The sequence below is a fragment of the Lissotriton helveticus genome, chromosome 3_1 (assembly GCF_964261635.1).
Source record: "Lissotriton helveticus chromosome 3_1, aLisHel1.1, whole genome shotgun sequence".
Taxonomy (NCBI): Eukaryota; Metazoa; Chordata; class Amphibia; order Caudata; family Salamandridae; genus Lissotriton; species Lissotriton helveticus.
This window is the reverse complement of record NC_136061.1, coordinates 1315534381-1315553307: the sequence shown is the minus strand read 5'-3', so window position 1 is coordinate 1315553307 and position 18927 is coordinate 1315534381. Positions and strand designations below refer to the sequence as shown.

Sequence of the window (18927 nt, the reverse complement as noted above, 5' to 3'; positions counted from 1 at the left end):
AGAAATCTTTTCACCTTTGCTGCATAGCAAGCATTGGTGGTAGGCCAAACTCTATGACTTCAGGAGCCAGATCGCTAAATTCAGTTCTTTGGGATTTGGATATCTGATTTCTCCATGGTTCTGTGTGAGGAGACTGGATGTGAGGTGCAGCTTTTGATGTGGAACTAGTGACAGCTCTAATAGGGTGGTGTACTGTGGCTGGCGGGCCCATCTGGGAGCTACTAGCATCAGTGTGAGGGATGTTTGCCTGAGCTTTCGAACCAGACATGAAATGAGTGGGAGACGTGGAAAAGCATAGGCAAATATCCCTGACCAGTTCATCCATGGGGCATTGCCCTTTGAGAGCGGGTGTGGGAACCTGGAGTCGAAGCTTTGGCATTTTGCTTTTCTGCTGTCGCGAACAAGTCTATTTGTGGGAATCCCCATTGTTGAAAGTAGGGAAGGAGAACTTGCGGATGAAGTTCCCACTTGTGAATTAGCTGCCTCCTTCTGCTGAGAAGGTCCACAATTTTGATTGTTTACTCCTGGGAGGTGTTCTGCCAGAAGATAAACGTTGCAATGGATCGCTCAATTACAAATGGCTTTTTCAATTCTTGACAGTTGGAGTGTTATATTTCATATCAGTACCCTGATATAGGTCTAGGGAACATCGAACACTTTCCCTACATCGTCTCCCCGTCATTTCATATGAATGAGCCTTATAAGTGCATAACTCCAAATAAGGACAGACTGCCTTCTATGGACATAACCCCTTATAAGGACTGTAGCCTTTTATGGACTAAACCTTTCAGCTAATTCCATGCAGAGGGTAGGTTTTTCCCAATCGATATTGCTAAGAGGTCATCCTTAGCACATATGAATAATTTATGAGTACACTCTACAGGAGGTCCACTTCACCTCTCCCATCGACGCACAAGGTTTAATCCCCAACGTCATCCTCATACTAAACAATGGGGAACATATGCACATTCGCACATAGACTGTATAAATACAGCACCTCCTGCTATCAGAAAGCAGGAGGGAACCGAGACTTCGAGAAAGATGAATTGGCACATGAAAATGTGTCTTTTAAGTCTAGAGTAGACATAAAATCTGCTTTCTGTAAAAGTAGAAGAACCTGTTAAAGAGTCACCATGTGAAAGTGTTCTGACAGTATGCACAAGTTACTACTTGTGTAACGATATATCTGTAACAGACATTAGTTAGTGATAGATTCCTTACCTTAGAATATCCCCAGCGTCAGACTGGATCCGGAAACCTTTGCTTAGCAATACCCCTGCGCGTCGGTAGGCGTCGTCCGTGGCTCCGCATCCGTCGTCGGCGTCGTTAGCGCCGGAATGACGTCACCGGAGTACTTAGACGCCGCCCTCGTGCACTGATGTCAGTTCTGATACACAGCTTTTCCGCGCCAGATACGCAGAGCCATGATAGAACCAACACTGGTGCCATGAAACTAGGGCCCTGAAAGGGGATGACCTTAACCCTAGGCTGGGTGAGTCGGTAAGGAATCTATCACTAACTAATGTCTCTTGCAGATATATCGTTACACAATTAGTAACTTGTGCATCTGAAAGAGACACGTTAGTGATAGATTCCTTACCTTAGAATAGATACCCCAGCAATACCAACCCCGGTGGTGGGTCTGCGAACCAATAATCACACCAGAAAGTCCTGGAGGACGGAACGGCCAAAGAAGCCATTCCTCCGGACTTGACTGGCCAGGCAGTATTGTCTCGCGAACGTGTGCAGCGAGGCCCACGTGGCTGCCTGACAAATGTCCTGCAAGGGACTCCTCGGCCAAAGGCAGTAGTAGTCGCCGTGGCCTGAGTGGAGTGGGCCCTCAGCCCAACGGGAGGTTCCTTTTTAGCCAAAGAGTAACACGCCTGGATGCACAATACGATCCACAAAGAGATGGTCCGCTTGTGCACCGCCCGTCCTTTCTTAGCGCCCACGTAACCAACAAAGAGTTGGTCATCCACCTGGAACTGGCGTGTGCGATCCAGATAGTAAGAGAGCGCACGTTTTGGGTCCAGACGGTGGAGCCTCTCTTCCTCTTTCAAAGGAATGCGGAGGTGGAAAGAAGGTGGGCAAGGTGATGGACTGCCCGATGTGAAAGGCTGTGACTACCTTGGGCAGGAAAGAGGGCCTTGTCCGCAACACAACCTTGTCCGGATGGACAGAAAGTAAAGGAGGTTTGGAAGAAAGAGCCTCGAGCTCACTCACTCTCCTGGCAGAGGTGATGGCAACCAGGAAAGCAGTCTTCAGAGTAAGAAGGCGAAGAGGACAGTTCTGAAGTGGCTCAAAGGGAGCGCACATCAGAAAAGTAAGTACAAGGTTCAAGTCCCACTGAGGCATCACAAAAGGAACAGGAGGGAACATGTGTGGTATTTAAATCCTTTGCTCCCACATTATCCCTTTCCCCATCATTGCTATTTATTATATCTCTTTTGTTTTTTGGTTTGAGGAACATATCCAGATTCGCCAGTTTAGAAGATTGACTCTGATTTAGAATTTTTCCCTTACCGATTATAGACGTCATCGATATAGGTTCTAAGATGTCCTCGCACTCGCTAAATAAACTATCAATGCGGGCCATTACACAATTGCTGGCTGCTGTTTTATAAAATGTCTTAACCTTCTTTCCCATATTGCCCCGGGTTGCTCTTACCCCTCCAGCCTCCTCCCCCTCCCCACACTCTTCCAATTGCTTTCTATTCCCCATTAACTAGGATATACTACCAAGGCCCTGATCTAAACTGGGCCTTTCTATTCAAAATATTAAGAGATTTGCTTAACTTCAGGGTCTACTTTACCAGTCAGGCGCAAGGAGGTGTGAACAACAAATACAGTCAATCAAAATGACTTAAAATCAAGAAAATAACCATCAAATAAAACAACGGTGAGCTGCGGTGAGCTGTTCGCAATTAAAGCTCCATAGGGATCAACGGTGTCACAGTACTTTTAAATTCACCCCGTAGAACAGTTTTACACCCTTTCCCCAGATGTCAAAAGGGTAGCCCTGCCCTGCCCTGCCTCTTCCTGGCGATGACGGGCGCAAGACGGTCCCGCCCTTGGCCCACGCGCGTCCCGCGCTGTGGGATATGACAGGCGCTTAAGTGGGCTCAGATGATACCTCCCACTCAGCTTTGAGGGATTAGAGCCAGCCGTTGCACTCCGGGACTTGGAGCCCCACCAGAGTGGATGTGAGCGTTGTTGCCAGCGCAGATACAAGAAGAATGCACCTCAGGGATAGCAGATGGCAGAACAGGCAAAAGAACAGTCTCGTCACCCTCAAGTTGAATTATTCTGCCCAGCAGTTTGAACGTCCCGCACCGCGGGATGTGAGCGGCGCTTAAGTGGGTTCAGATGACACCTCCCACTCAGCTGCGAGGGATTAGAACCAGCTGTTGCACTCTAGGACTTGGAGTCCCACCACAGTGGATGTGAGCGTCGTTGCCACGCAGATACTAGAAGAATGCACCTCGAGGATAGCAGGGATAGCAGATGGCAGAACAAGCAAAAGACCCGTCTTGTCAACCTCAAGTTGAATTATTCTGCCCAGCAGCAGCAGTTTGAGCGTCCTGTTCGGTTTAAAACCGGATCACAGCCATACACTTCCGAACCTGATGGTGGAAAAAAACAATCTAACAATGGAGTCGAAGACCATGCGCACTATCACCGAAAGGAGGAGTCACCTTACCTCGTAACTAGGAAAGACTTCTTCGAAGAAAAACAACTTGCACACATCCAGACCCAAGACTAGATGGAGGGAGTATGCAAAGCAAGTGTATCTACAGCACACATGCCTCAAACAAAGATTACGTGCAATTTTATTAACACATCAGAGTGCAATGCCAGATGAAAATACAGACCCATAGAAGGTTTTTATTTAAAGCTTTGTTAATTGAATAATTTTTCAATTCATTTTCTAAACGTAAATTTGTCTGAATGGCTTGCCAAGAAAGAAGGCATCTGAAAAACTAAAGGTGCATCCTCATCAAGCTAAACAACAAACTAATATTATAAACTAAGTGTTTTCTTAACTAATAAAGGAAGAGATTTGTTTTCAGATATCAAGTCATAGTTGCTCAGTGATGAATTTCTTGAAAGGTGCATTTTATAGTCCTCCACAGCTTTCCAAGCAGCATTTATGCACATTATTGAGCTCTGTCCAATGGAATGGTGGACTATACCCTTTAAGCATAGTATTCATAATTAGGAGCGTGTACATTCAAAACATCCTTACAGTAAAAATAAAGACTGGAAATAGCTAGGGCACAAACTAATCCTGATCATACCACTGCTCCTGCTAAAAGCTCCACACAACAACCACTAGTAAGGCCAAAGAGCCCAAAGATAACTTACAGGTTGTCGTTTCCTCTTGTCACGATGCTTCCTCATCATTAGCTTCAGATCGCAGTCATCTAGCTCTGGTTTATCTTCAGATAGAAATATACCCAAAGAAAGAGTTATCGAAAAGAAGGTCTATCTCAAAGTCAGGTCACCTTAATAGCATTGCACCTCTTTTATAAAAGAGTTGAACCCATTTCTTCCCACCCACTCCTTCACCTCTTTTGCACAACACTCACCTGCTGTTTTCATATCTGTAGTGGACAAAGTTGGGATAATTCTCAGTGGAATTGGAGGGCTCGGAGAATGGGCATCGGAATTTGGGAGCCATGAACTCAAATCTAAAATAAATAAGAAAAGAAATCAAGGACGTTTTCAAATTGTGATAATGGTAGTGCATAGAGTTAAGTCAAAGTGTGCACTGTATCCTCCCTCTGAAAGAGATGCTACATCCATTATTAAAAGAGGTGATGAGGCATGAGGAACCCAAACAGAATAGGATAGTGGGTGAAGGAACAAGGGAAAGTTAAACCATACGCAGAATGTGAAGAGAGAAGAGCAAATGATTATAAACCCCAATAAAAGCCAATATTATACCAGTATAAAAATCCAAACGCGACAAACATGAATGAGCTGATTTGCCCCTATTACGACCAACATACATCTTAAAGAAAGCTGTTTGCTGTGACCATACGTATCAAAAATAAAAGTCACATTAGATGACTTGGTCTAATGATCTCCTTCTGGTTGTCATTCCACATTTTCTTGAAGGAGCTTAATGCACTTTCCAAAATGATAATGCTGCCCTGAATGATCTACACAATACAGAATATGCCCATGTTGATTAAAGAGTAAGGTTTAAAAAACATAGTGTTTTACAGAAACAGCAATAGAAAAAATAGGATAGCAATTGTTGCCCTGAAGCTAATTAGGTTGCGTTCGAAAATTGAAAGAACGGTGGTCCCAGATTTTCAGAAATATCATTCCATGGCGCACTCCTGATAAATTGTTCCCGGGTTCTCAGACCCGACTTGGTACCAATGTTAATCAAGGATCTGATTAAGCCTTTAGATCTCTGAAAACTCCTACTGTTATCTAGAGGCATTGTTTAGCTATTGCCCCAACGTATGGTAGAAATATGAATTTTTGGGGAAACTGCCACAAAAACTGAAAGTCATAGGTATATACCCCAGTTAGCGATATGATCTACAATGCTCCATCCTACCTTACCTCGGTTTATCAGCCAAACTGGGAGACGAACAGGCCCCCGCTGATGTGGGATAGTTATACAGTGATGGTAGAATGGTGGGCTCTGTCGACTTCTAAACATGGGTGATCAGCAAAAGTAATTTTCTGATTTATGTAAGGTTAGCAGCCAAGAATGACAGGCATGACCAGACCACACAAAATGGGCATAAATAAATATGCTGAACCTAAAAATCTATGTCTGGGAAAGGAGTGGGGGGGGGGTAGGATTATTACAGAACTATACAAGGCGTGTATTTCCAGTGAGATGAAACAACTAGAAAGCTGAAATTAAATGGGAATTAGATCTGGGTGAAACAAGAGGTCATGTGAGGCTGCCTGGTGAGGAGGCTGTGTTCCTCCTGAACTCTTGCCCCTTCTGTGATATACTGCAAAATTAGAGCATTATTCTAAAGAGAAATTTGGCTTTGTGTGAAGGGTACCTACAGAGGAAATGATTTGGTATCTTTAGTGGGCAAAATCGACAAGAAACAGGAGAAAACAGAAGGTTTCTAAGATTTCCAAAGTGATGTTCTTTTGCTGCAGACTACAGACACAGACTACAGACAGCATGTCCAGCCAGCCCTGTCCCTGCATTCCCTCATGCCACAAATCCTTTTACCAAATATGCTTCCCTGAAGGTGTATATGAGGGGTATAAAAACCCCCTTGGCTATTACGCTGGATCTGATGCAGAAACATATGGACTCTGTGAAAAGGAGAGTCACTAAAATGGAGAGCAGAGTGAGTAGCAAAGAGGATAACTTGTGGAGGGAAAAGTCCAGTCACCCACTCTGGACCTTAAAACTACTCGCATCTTGAGTACCAAGATTAGAGAGCCACAATGAATACTATTTGCCTACTCTGGGGACCGGAGTAAGTTGAATTGTGTCCAGTAGAACCATTTGTCATGGTGCTGATTCAGGATCTCCTAACTGGGGATGTTCTGTCTGATGTTTTTCTTTTGGAGAGAGCTCACAGATCACTGAGGCCCAAACCAAAGGTCGGGACAATCTAAAACATATCGTAGGAAGGATTTTTTAACTATAAGGACCAGATCTCTATTTTGAGAGCTGCATGGAAATTTGGAGATCTGTCGTAGGAGAATCACAAAGGGACTATTTACACAGATTTCACTATTGCACATGTTGGGCCTGTCAAAGAGATGCTCCAAGAACACTAGATATACCTTGCTGCTTCTGCCCATGCTCAGGATAAGTGTGCATAGCTGAGTCCATTTTTCATCAATGCTGCTGCATCTATTAGATTTGTTTAAAAACTGAGCTCTTCTTGACAGGAATTTACAAAGATTCATTATTCTATTGGCTGCACATCAGACTGAATGTTAGCTGGATTTCTGTTTGTGTTGCCCCGTGATATAGATGAGGGCATGTGGAGGGTCTTCCTGTTGTCCTACTAAGGCATTAGGCTGATTTGGGAGAGAAATTATGTAAGTCTGCAGTTACCTTGCTTGTGTAGAGCAGTGCATATACAATTGCAATTCAACCGGTTTAACCTTACTTTAAGTTTAAAACTCATTTGCATGGCGCACGAATCATCCCCAAGGGGATCCCTTGGCGCCTGAGAAAGCAAGACCTCATGTAAAGTAAGATCTTAGAATAGCCAGGTCTTAAGCATTTTCTTAAATTACGGCAGGTTAGGGCAGGCACGGACTTGGTCGGGGAGGTCATTCCAATATTTGTGGCCCAGATAAGAAAAGGCACGCCCATCCATTTTAACTGCATACAAACTACATTACTACTGTAAAGCATTTATTGAATACCTGTGCCAGGCTTGCTTGGTTCTAGAAAATAAAATAACTAAAAGAATATTTTTATGCAAACAACAACTGTCTGAGTTCAGTCTCTGAATGTGTGACAATCATTTGCTGATTGAGTGTGTACAACAAATGCTTAACACAACCCTCTGATAAAGCCTTACTGCTCGCCCACACTACCACAAATAGAGAGTAGGGTGCTATCTGCTTTTACCTCTGCCTACCTTTGGGGTTCTACTGGACTCTGTGCACACTAATCTTCACTTTGGTATAGTATATACAGAGCCAGCTTCGTACAGCAAGAGCTTGTTGTTTTCTATCAAGCAAGGTCATGCACTCCTTCACATTTTCAGGACTGCTGCTCCACAGGCCCCCAGGACTGGTGGCAGATTTTCTGTACCATATCCCAGATATCACAGCATATTACAGCCTTCAAATTGCAAACTTCACCATCTTAGGAGATCTAAACATACATCTACTTGCTGCCAGGTGAAAAGCCTTAAAACTGACTTGTCTGCAATTCAGCTTGAACAACTAGGCAGGCTTGTAAGGGGCATATAATGGACCCTATTTGTTCTAGTCTGCCGAATATATTCGACAGCAACCAACGACTGGTGCTATGGTCAGAACACTTTCTGATCACATTTAGGATCAATATGAGGATAGGATTAATTCCAACGTGCCTTGTCATAAACTGACCAAGCAAGTCAAAACGCAACACCCTCTAATGGATAAAATCTCTTCAAGGTCCAAGGTATTCACAAGAGGAGAAGATCAATGCTGCTTATAAAACATATGAAGAGTGTGTCGATTAATCTTTTGATATTCAGATTACAAGGAAAATGACATGTAGTCAACTATTACATGGTTCACTCCCGAAATTAGAGAATTAAAGAAACTTTATAAAAGGAAAGAAAGGAACTGGAGGCGGAATTTTGATGTTGAAAACAAGGAAATCCATTAAAAAAAGCTGTAGGGGGCACGGCCAAGCAAGATGGCTGAACAGACGTGAGCCGTTTCAGCTCTGACCCCCTTGGCTGCTTGTACCCACTTTTGACACCGACAGAGAGGCAGAAGCCGCATGAAGGCAGCGGACACTTACCTGCGCTGAATTGGAGCGCAACAGCCAGTTCCGAGGTCCGCGCCCGCATCTAGAAGAAGGTTGTTGAGAAAGGAGAAGGACGCGACCGGGCAGGCCCCTCAAAATGGCACACTAAAGAGGTGGCGTCGAGACTAGTGCGGACCTGTGGCAACCCATCCATGCTGGGTGACGCGGAAGCGTACCCCCGTCGGTGGTGTGCCCCCGCCTGGCACCAGGACCGTGTGGGGAGGATACACAGATGCCTCCGGCTACTCGCTGCCTGCCAGACGCGGGAAGACATGGCCTACAGGATCGCCGACCTGAGGTCGGGAGCCGCGCCCGAGATCGGGGATAAAAATGCAGCTGAATCACGATACCGCCTACCACTAGGACTGACAGCAGACACTTCAGGACACCACACAATGGGTCAGTCACCCTTATTTTCCTGTGCATGCCACGATTAGTCTGCCTAGAGGGAGCCCAGATGGACAGGCCTGCCTGACCTTAAGATGGCGCCTACTTTGTGACACTCCTGGGAGAGGAGTTGGCCTAACGGCTAGGGCGCTCGACCTCGGACCTGGGGATCTGTGTTCGAGTCTCGGTAACGACGCCAAAACCTCCTGTGATTCTGGGCAAATCACTTAATCTCCCCGTGCCTAAAAAGAATGTGCGTCTGTCCTCATGTAACGTAACTGGTGCTATGTAAAGCGCTCTGATACCTGATTCGGTTCGGGTCTAGTTCGCGCTATATAAAACTCTGCAAAAAAAAAAAACTCCTTGGGACAGGACTCGGGCTCGTCATCAGCATCTGCTGGGGGGCTGAGAAACTCTGCACATTTTCTTCCCCTGCTGCCCACAACAAGAGCGACATCTGCAAGTGCACACAAGTCCTGCCCCAAAGTCGCCTGACCTTAAGATGGTGGGGGGAGCTTAACCGAAGACGAAAGGCCCTGACACGCGTCTGGCAGCTTTGAGAACACGGGGGTGAACGGCGGCGGCAATCCACGGAGAGGCCCTGCTCTTTGCCCTGCCCCTATGCCACCCAAGAAGTCGTCAAATAAAGTCTCCCATTTTTTCACGACGGCGGGCAAGACTGCTCCCGTGACGGAACCAGATCAGACGAAGAAGATGGCTCTCACCAGGGACGACCTACTAGCCTCCCTGCAGGACTTCAAAACTGAGCTCTGTCAAGAAATAAAGCATGATCTGCGCACCACAATGGATCAACTTAAGGCCGAAAATGGCGACGCTTCGCCACGATGTAGACAAAGTGGGAGCACGGGTGCTAGAAGTGGAGGAACAGGTGCAAATTCTCGACGTTTGCTACAACAAACTGCAAGAAACACAGCAAAACTGCCAGAGGCAGCTGCAGCAAGTGATTCTGAAGACGGAAGACCTGGAAAATAGGGCCCGAAGGGAAAACATACGCAATCGGGACCTGGAGGAAGGCGCTGAGAGGCCAGACCTCAAGGAGTTTGTGATCGGTCTTCTCTCAGAAATCCAGCACCCTGACAACTGAAGGTGAAGATAGACCGTGTCCACAGAGTGGGGCCCATGCTGACGGGGGAACGGACCAGAACGCATGACGTTCCGGTAAAACTGCACTATCTTAAAACAAAAGAAGCCATCCTCAGCCCTGCAAGGAAGAAAGAAGAAACTTCATTCAAGGGCTATAAATGCGCGCTCTTCCAGTACTTGGCACATTCAACTCTGGCACGCAGGCAGTCTCTTCGCCCCGTCACCACCAAAATACGTGAAGAAGGGATTCAATATCGCTGGACATTCCCTTTCGGACTCGCTTTTGAATACAACAACAAGCCGCACCATGTCATTGACCTACGGGACAGCATCCGACTCTTGGGTCTGCCAGACCCCGAGAACAACGAGGCCACAGGGACTGCAGATGATCTGAGCCAATGGCGGAGAGAGACTCGGTCCTGGCAAGCAGTCACAAAAACAAGCAGCAAGTTAAATGACAATCTCCAGAACAGGAACAATAGAAGTTGCATTGGTGTACCAGGAATATATCTGAGGAGGTGCAGAGCTGCTCCGCTAAAGCTCACGAGCTGGCTGTAGCTGATGAGTCCACGTTATGCTTCAGGACGCTGTATAAATACGCATTGTTGTCTTCAGTCCCTAGTAAAACTGTTGACTGTTCTCTTCATTCTTACTGCAAGGCAGCCGGGGGAGTGCTGGCCTTGTCCGTACCACCCAGAATTGCTGTACTCTCTTTATGGGAGTTTTCATCTGAGAGCCCGTTGCCATCTCAGTATGGTCATTCTAGGGGATGTTGGGGAGGGGGTGGGTTTCCGTTGGTGGTGCGAGGGAGAGATTCTCATATACGCAGGTTAACTTGATGTAGCACACAAGGGAGTCAGTGTTAATAACTTGGCTCTTCTGGGACGTGGAGTCACAGCATACACATGTTGTTACAAGATGGGGCTTTGTGGGAGGCTGGAGGGGCCTCAAACCACTTAAATGGTATCCATAGCGTCATGGAACGCTAAAGGTTTAAATTCGCCTCAGAAACGCCAGAAAATCTGGAAATACCTCAATGATCGCCAGTTTGACGTGCTGGCTCTCCAAGAAACACACCTTAAGAAAACCGAAGAAGCACGGCTGCATCACTAAACTTACAAGTTGGTCTATAGATCCTCAGCGGGCACCAAACATAATGGAGTGGCCTTGCTTTTTCGTAACACAGCTAAATTCCAGCCTGAGGCTCTCAAAACTGAGCGGGAGGGCAGAGTCTTGAAGGAGATGGGGAGACTCAGGGGTATGCTTTGCACATTCATTTCCCTTTATGCACCCAACTCGGGACAGTCGACATTCCTATCTACCACTCTTGACATGATTGGTGACTTTGCAGAGGGACCGGTCATTCCCTTGGGGGATTTTAACTCGGCTTAGCAAGCAGCTGTAGACAGCTCCCTTGCACACCGGGCTACCCCCAATGGCTTCTCTAAAGGGGTTAAACAGAAAATTTCCATGTTAGGTCTCAGTGACACCTGGCGAACACTCCATCCCACTACCAAAGATTTCACCTATTACTCTCACGCCCACCAATCCTACTCCAGGATAGATTACATCTTTATTAGTCAGGCCCTGGTGGGCTCAGTGCAGGTGGCTCGGATCCTACCTCTTTCGATATCAGACCATAGTCTTATTTCTGCCAGTCTAGCTTGGGACGGGAACAGGTTAGGCACGGTGCGCTGGTACTTCCCGGGCTCACTCCTTCGGGATAAAACCCTCTGCGCCAAACTGAGAACCTCCATTAACGAGTACTTTGGGCTTAACACTCCGCAAGCTACTACACCACAGAACAACTGGGATGCTTTTAAAGCGTTGATGAGGGGCAAGTGCATACAACTCAACACGGCATTGAATAAACAGAGAACGAAAAAGTGCGTATCGCTTGAAGGGGAATTAGAGTTAGTGGAAAAAGCTCACAAGGCTGCCCCAACATGAGCGCTCCAGCGACAGCTCACTCCGCTTAGGGGCAAACTACGAGCTATGTATAATAACAGTGCAGAGTTTATTCCGCTGAAACTGAGGCAATCAGCATATGCTCAGGGGGACAAAGTGGGGAGACACTTAGCGCGTCAACTCCATGAAAAGAGGGAACGCACATTTATTGAGGGCATCTTGGACAGGGAGGACTATATTACACATGCAGATGATCGCAAAGCTAATGCCCTTGGCAAATTTTACGGAGATCTCTACTCAGGCACTCCACCAGACATAGCACTGCAACAGCAATATTTAGACACAGTCAGTCAGTGAGAGTGAGTCAGAGAGAGTCTGTCAGTGAGAGTTAGTGGGTCCGTCAGTCAATGAGTGGGAGAGATAGTCAGTGAGACAGAGTGGGAGAGTCAGTCAGTCAGTGAGAGTCTGTCAATGAGAGTGAGTCAGTCAGTGAGAGAGAGTGCGAGAGTGAGTCGGTGAGAGTGAGTCAGTGAGAGGGAGTCAGTGAGAGGGAGTCAGTGAGAGGGAGTCAGTGAGAGGGAGTCAGTGAGAGGGAGTCAGTGAGAGGGAGTCAGTGAGAGGGAGTCAGTGAGAGGGAGTCAGTGAGAGGGAGTCAGTGAGAGGGAGTCAGTGAGAGGGAGTCAGTGAGAGGGACTCAGGGAGAGGGACTCAGTGAGAGGGACTCAGGGAGAGGGACTCAGGGAGAGGGACTCAGGGAGAGGGACTCAGGGAGAGGGACTCAGGGAGAGGGACTCAGGGAGAGGGACTCAGGGAGAGGGACTCAGGGAGAGGGACTCAGGGAGAGGGACTCAGGGAGAGGGACTCAGGGAGAGGGACTCAGGGAGAGGGACTCAGGGAGAGGGACTCAGGGAGAGGGACTCAGGGAGAGGGACTCAGGGAGAGGGACTCAGGGAGAGGGACTCAGGGAGAGGGACTCAGGGAGAGGGATTCAGGGAGAGGGACTCAGGGAGAGGGACTCAGGGAGAGGGACTCAGGGAGAGGGACTCAGGGAGAGGGACTCAGGGAGAGGGACTCAGGGAGAGGGACTCAGGGAGAGGGACTCAGGGAGAGGGACTCAGGGAGAGGGACTCAGGGAGAGGGAGTCAGGGAGAGGGAGTCAGGGAGAGGGAGTCAGGGAGAGGGACTCAGGGAGAGGGAGTCAGGGAGAGCGAGTCAGGGAGAGCGAGTCAGGGAGAGCGAGTCAGGGAGAGCGAGTCAGGGAGAGCGAGTCAGGGAGAGCGAGTCAGGGAGAGTGAGGCAGTGAGAGTGAGGCAGTGAGAGTGAGGCAGTAAGAGTGAGGCAGTGAGAGTGAGTCTGTCAGAGAGAGTGAGTGAGTCAGTCAGTGTGAGAGTGAGTGAGTCAGTCAGTCAGTGAGAGTGAGTGAGTGAGTCAGTCTGAGACAGAGTGAGTCAGTCAGTCAGTGAGAGTGAGTGAGTCAGTCATTCATTCAGTAAGAGAGAGTGAGTCAGTCAGTCAGAGAGTGAGTGAGTGAGTGAGTCAGTGAGAGAGTCAGTCATTCAGTCAGTGAGAGAGTCAGTCATTCAGTCAGTGAGAGAGTGAGTGAGTCAGTCAATGAGAGAGAGTGGGAGAGTTAACAAGTCAGTGAGAGAGAGTGGGTGAGTCAGTCAGTAAGAGTGAGTCAGTCAGTCAGTCATTGAGAGTCAGTCAGTCATTCAGTCAGTGAGAGAGAGTGGGAGAGTGAGTCAGTGAGAGTGAGTCAGTGAGAGTGAGTCAGAGAAAGTGGTGGATTCAGTGTGGCTGAATCAATCAATCACGATTTATAAAGCACTGCCAATTACCCAACAGCGGATCCAGGAGCTTGTAGGCCAGTTGATGAGTAAATAAATAAGCGTGTTCGCTTTAGTTAACCCCTAGCGCGCTGGCTGAATTTTCACGCTGTGGGGACAAAATAGAGAGTGGGTGGAGTTCAGACGGCCCCCGGCCGTCGTTAGCACACTTCCACTGTGATGCGTGACGGCCGGGGGCCATCCTGAGCACCGAAGGGGTTAAAGCGGGCGTGCTATCATTTAAATAAATAAATTAGTAAAACCAGAGGGCCTGCTGAAATGTCGTGGGTGGAATAGGGAAGATCCTTAAAGAAATAAGTGCTTACTGACTTATGCAGGACACTGTGTAATGCCACAAGTAAAAGATACCGTCGTCATGTGGAAAAGTAAATTTTGCCATGTTCTGTGTCCCTACGCGTCCTCCATCATATGTTATATGTGCATGATTAATATGCATATGTTATTCCCTATGTTTGATTACAGACGCAATTACAGTTGTGTCCACCTCCAGTTTCCAGTTCTCGTGAATACTACGAATATCAGGCCTATGTAAAGTTACGTTGCCACGTTTCTCAGTGTGCACGTTATTCCATTGTAAAATCCCCGTTTCTAGGCCTCAAAAGGGCCCGGACACCAGATTCAGCTCCTGTCTCCTGAAGCCTCGCTGAGGAGCGATACAGCCCCCACCTGTATCCTCGACCCTTCACTTACTTCCTGCCTCGCAGTGCCCGGCTCAGCCTGGCTCTGCCTCTGAGTCTGCCAAGAGTATGTTATGATTCCAGTTATCAGTTCAGTCCTCCTTCTCTGCATTCCTAAGCTACTGAATCGCATCAATACTTTCCGTCATTGTCTAGCCTTTACGTCTCCACGTTAGAGAAATACTGCATTTAATGGTCATTTAATATTCTTCATCACGCACTACATGTAGAGTAATGCACGCTCCAGTCTTAGAGTCTGTTCGCCTTTACCCCGATAACTTTTGGATTCCATCAACATGTTCTCTAAACATCAGATACTAGATACTGCTTAGGTACATGTCGCCCTGACTCTCCAGACTTCAGTCTCTGCTCCTAGCACAGAGTTCATAGCCCCCAGCTTCTCCTAGTGATACGTCATTGCCAGTTTGCGCGCACCATCAGGTCAGAGGTCCCGGCTCCTCAGGTAGCCCCCTCCATGGTTTCCGCCCCATTCATGACATATTCTGTTACGTTTGCATCACATGTCTATGTATACGCCCTGTTACACCTCTTTTCACCCTTATCTTTCGCGACTGCTACGCGTCACGCCTATTGCTCCACCCACTGCTACGCCTATTGCAATGTAATGCTATGTGCTTGCGCTATGTATATATGCTCATGTACTGTTATTAAAAAGTTATCCTTCCTAGCCTTCTTGTCCAGATCCTGGCAGCGCTGCCAGGGCTTACCATTCTGTTCCCGTGCAGGTTGTCCTGTTCCTGTCCTTTATGCTGTAATAAACCTGCAAACTCCTACTACCTCGAATCTTGACTCTTATTTATTGAGCTATCTGTTATTCATTTATGCATTCAAAAAGAGAGGTATTATTTATTTATTTACCACATAATGGCGCCCGAATAGGAACTTGCCCTTTCCCCACGCGTCGGTGAAGCCACGCCGACCCCCTGACCCTCTGCAGTCGTGACGGAACAACTCTTCTGCGCACCGGCAGATATTTCTGCTTCAAGTATCCCTCAGGCCCACGGAGGAGACGGAGGAGGCGGTCCAGCATCCAGACGAGACGGTGGAGGAACGCGGCGAGTCCCGACCAGAGCCCAAGCCGAGAGTCCAAGGTCCGAGGTATCCGGAGGCCCACCCGTAACAGAAGTCCGAAGTTCGTCCGTCCGACGTCGAAGCAGTCCAGTCCAGTCCGAGGCCTTCCGTTCTTGCTGCCCGGTGAGTACCGTTGCTGGGGTAGTATCTAGACAGGGTCAATCTGATTGACTCTGGTCCGTGGGTTGGTGGTACACAAGCCCACAAACGAAGTGTCCACTCCGGTGGATACGGGTCCTGACGTGTCTCTTTATGAGACCGGTAAGTTTCGTACTGTTTCAGCAGTGCATCTAGTTTCTGTTCCAGTCAGTTCTGTTCTCGAGAAAATTCATGTATTCTGTGTTCCGTATTCCAGGTAGTATTCTGTTCGAACTGTTATTTTAAATGTTCTTCATGTATTTTAATGTCGTGGTATGAATGGGGAATAAGTATCGTGTTCATTGTGTATTGTATTGTGTCTAGATTACAGTCCAGTCATGCCCTTGTTTTCTAAGTTACGTCAGTTAAAAACTAGAAAGGGTCTGCTGGAAGCAGCAGTTCCTGTCCCGCCTAGGGACAGTCCAGGTCATTTTATGTATCAGAAGCATGGCATAAGCGCCATATTGTATCTAGATTTATGGGTAGAGTATACCAAACAGTTAGAAGAAAAGTATAGATGGCCCGTGTCAGGTACATGGGATGCCGAGTGCATCATGAGAGTAGAAGAAGCATTATGGAAAAAGAAAGCCAGACAGTCACAGAAAGATGCCATCGAGTTATGGCGCAAAGAATCTCATAAAAGAACCGAAAAAGAAATCAGAAAGTCAGAATTAAGTAGAGAATCCTTAGAACGAGCCCAAGAAAGGGAATTAATCGAGATAGGTGAACGAGTTAAAACCGAACAGTCAGACAGACAGAGGCATGCTCTTATTAAGGGTATGTATCCTCTTCTTGCCGAGGGCCTGCCAAAAGCGACCCCGGAGGCATCCAGTAACTTTCCGCCACCATTAGTTCCGACCAAGCTACGTCACAAACCGACCGCAGCTGATATTTTCATTTCGTCCTATTTGGACGACACAGTCCCAGAATATGCAAATCCTGTTCGCGCTCCGCCAGTCCCTGTAAATCAGGCACTTCCCGTTCCTCCAGACACCGGGGTACCCCTTGCAGTACCTGTTACGGTCCCCCTGGTCCAGCCCGCCATACCAGTTCAGCCCGCATTTCAATTTCCTGCCACACTAGTACGAAGAGGATCAGTCGACGATTCTAGTTTAGGGGCCGCAGGAGGAGGTCCTCCTCAGACCCCGCCGCCACATAAGCGTTTAACGTCAGCCGAATTACATGCACAAGCGTCACAGCGTACGCCCAGACATCAGTCTGTAGCAGAAATAGGAAAAGCCCTTAATGAATGCGGCTATGATCCAGTCCCAGGCGAGGATAATATGGTTTTATATTCATTACGTGTAAGAAGGGTGGCCGAGTATCTAGTCACCCTACCGAATATGAAAGAAGATCTAGACAGAATATATCGTTTCATCCGTACAGGGAATGATCCAGAAAGCATTGGCGAAGTCATGTCTCAAAGGAAAGCCGAGGTCCAGCTCATGCTATTAAAGTTTCTGATTAATTGTCTAATACGAGAACAAGATTATCCGACCAAAGATCAAGCCGAAATGAGAACCCTGACAAAGTGGAGTGATAATATAGCCGAGGGTAAGCACAGAACCATCAGTGCTATGGAAAGTATGTACAAGAAAATTCGTAAAGAAATAATAAGGATACACGAACAACGTAAAGCAGCACAAGTAAGCGAGAAAGAAAGTAACTCTGATACTGAAGAGGTTGAGGACGAGAATCCCGACAGAATAGCGTATGTAGGAAAATCTAGATTTCCAGATCGCCATTTACGCCTAGAACACAAGTCTATTTTTCATCATCCAGCACCAGAACAAGGTTCTCTAGAACAAGTATTTCAAGCTACCGATCACATTCTGAAATCACGAATCGGTTATAGCGAGTTAAGTACCATGCATGAACAAGAACTAGTCCGATCAGCAGTCCGATGGATTACTGATTCTACCACTTTTCCAGACGAAATAGTGGCACAAATGTTTCTGAAAATGCCCCCAGCCGAGCAACGACTGGCGGGTATGTATATGATCCAGCACCTCATTACATTGTATGAGGGTCAGCACTCTGATCCAGGCCTGTTACATGATATCCTGAACGAGTTACTCCAGTATAGATGGAAAGGTTTAGGTACCGATTTAATTAGTGTCATTCTAGAACAGCGTCACAAATATAGAACGTTTTTGAACCCGCATTTTGTTCATGTCTCACCCCCAGAAAGTAAACCATTTTACATAGAGAGACAGAATCCGTTACGAGAAGTCCACCCAGTTAGAGGAACGGGTGGCGAACTAGAACGAGTGTTTGTTTACACTCCGATTACAAAGATGGAACTCCTAGAGATGAAAAAATTAATTCCCTGTCATGATAAAGATCCAGCAGGGTTCCACCGAGAATTAAAAGACATGCTCCGTATGGGAGAATACACGTATCCAGATATAATTAAAATGTTAAAGGTTCTGTTGCCCGCAGGGGTGTATGAAAAGCTCAAGGAAAAAGAATGGGAGGTGGGAGAGAAAAAGATCGATTGGGCAGTTCTAGAAGCTGAAGATAAGGCACGAGTACCAGGTACCGGTCTTGGAGCGAAATGTAAAGAATTACCTGAATTATTGATTCAAGTTTTACCCAGATTGTTAACCACGAAAAAGGAAGACTGGGATGCAATCTCAGCCTGTAAACAGAAACAAGACGAAGACATTAGTGATTTTTATTCTAGATTCGAGAAATGTTTTAGCATCAACAGTGGCCTCAAGACAAGTAGTGAGTCATACCCTCATCTTTTTGTTACTAAATTAGTCGAGAATTCAAGTCCACCAATTAAAAATCGAGTTTTGAAAGTCGAAAGTACCTGGCAAGCTAATACCCCGTCCCAGATGTTACAGATGCTCCAATACCACCAGAATAGAATTAGGGAAGAACAAGAACACGAGAGAAAACGTATGAAAGACACGAAAATGAAAGTACTAGTTGCACAATCTGTTCCTCAAGACAGTCAGAAGAGGGGTCCGAATCAAGCCAGTCATCCTGCAGCTCCCGTTAAAGGGAACTGCAATTATTGTAAACAGCCAGGTCATTTTATAAACGAGTGTGCAGTTCTGAAACACAACATAGCTACTGGTAAGACTAAAGAAAGACCACGTCCGCCTAGACAAGAACAAGTTTCACAGATTCCTCAGCCACAGAATGCACCACAGACAGTTACAGCACCGCAGCCCATCGCTGCAACACAGCACGTTACACAGCAGATGTACCAGTATGCACAGTCTGAGTATCCAGAGTATCAGCCATATTCATGAAACAGCCTAGAGAGGGAGGTAGGCTTGCC

The 18927-nt window shown here is 46.9% G+C and overlaps 1 protein-coding gene across 3 annotated transcripts in view; it reads right to left on the bottom strand.

Moving 5' to 3' along the window:
• Positions 1-18927, bottom strand: part of NFRKB (nuclear factor related to kappaB binding protein) — a 1053863-nt gene that overhangs the window by 792707 nt on the left and 242229 nt on the right. For all 3 annotated transcript variants that reach the window (XM_078681973.1, XM_078681971.1, XM_078681974.1), the window contains exons 6-7: positions 4590-4691; positions 4366-4439 (exon numbers count right to left, since the gene is read on the bottom strand). In XM_078681973.1, the coding sequence (XP_078538099.1) occupies positions 4366-4439; positions 4590-4691 (176 nt within the window). The remainder of the gene's footprint in view (positions 1-4365; positions 4440-4589; positions 4692-18927) is intronic.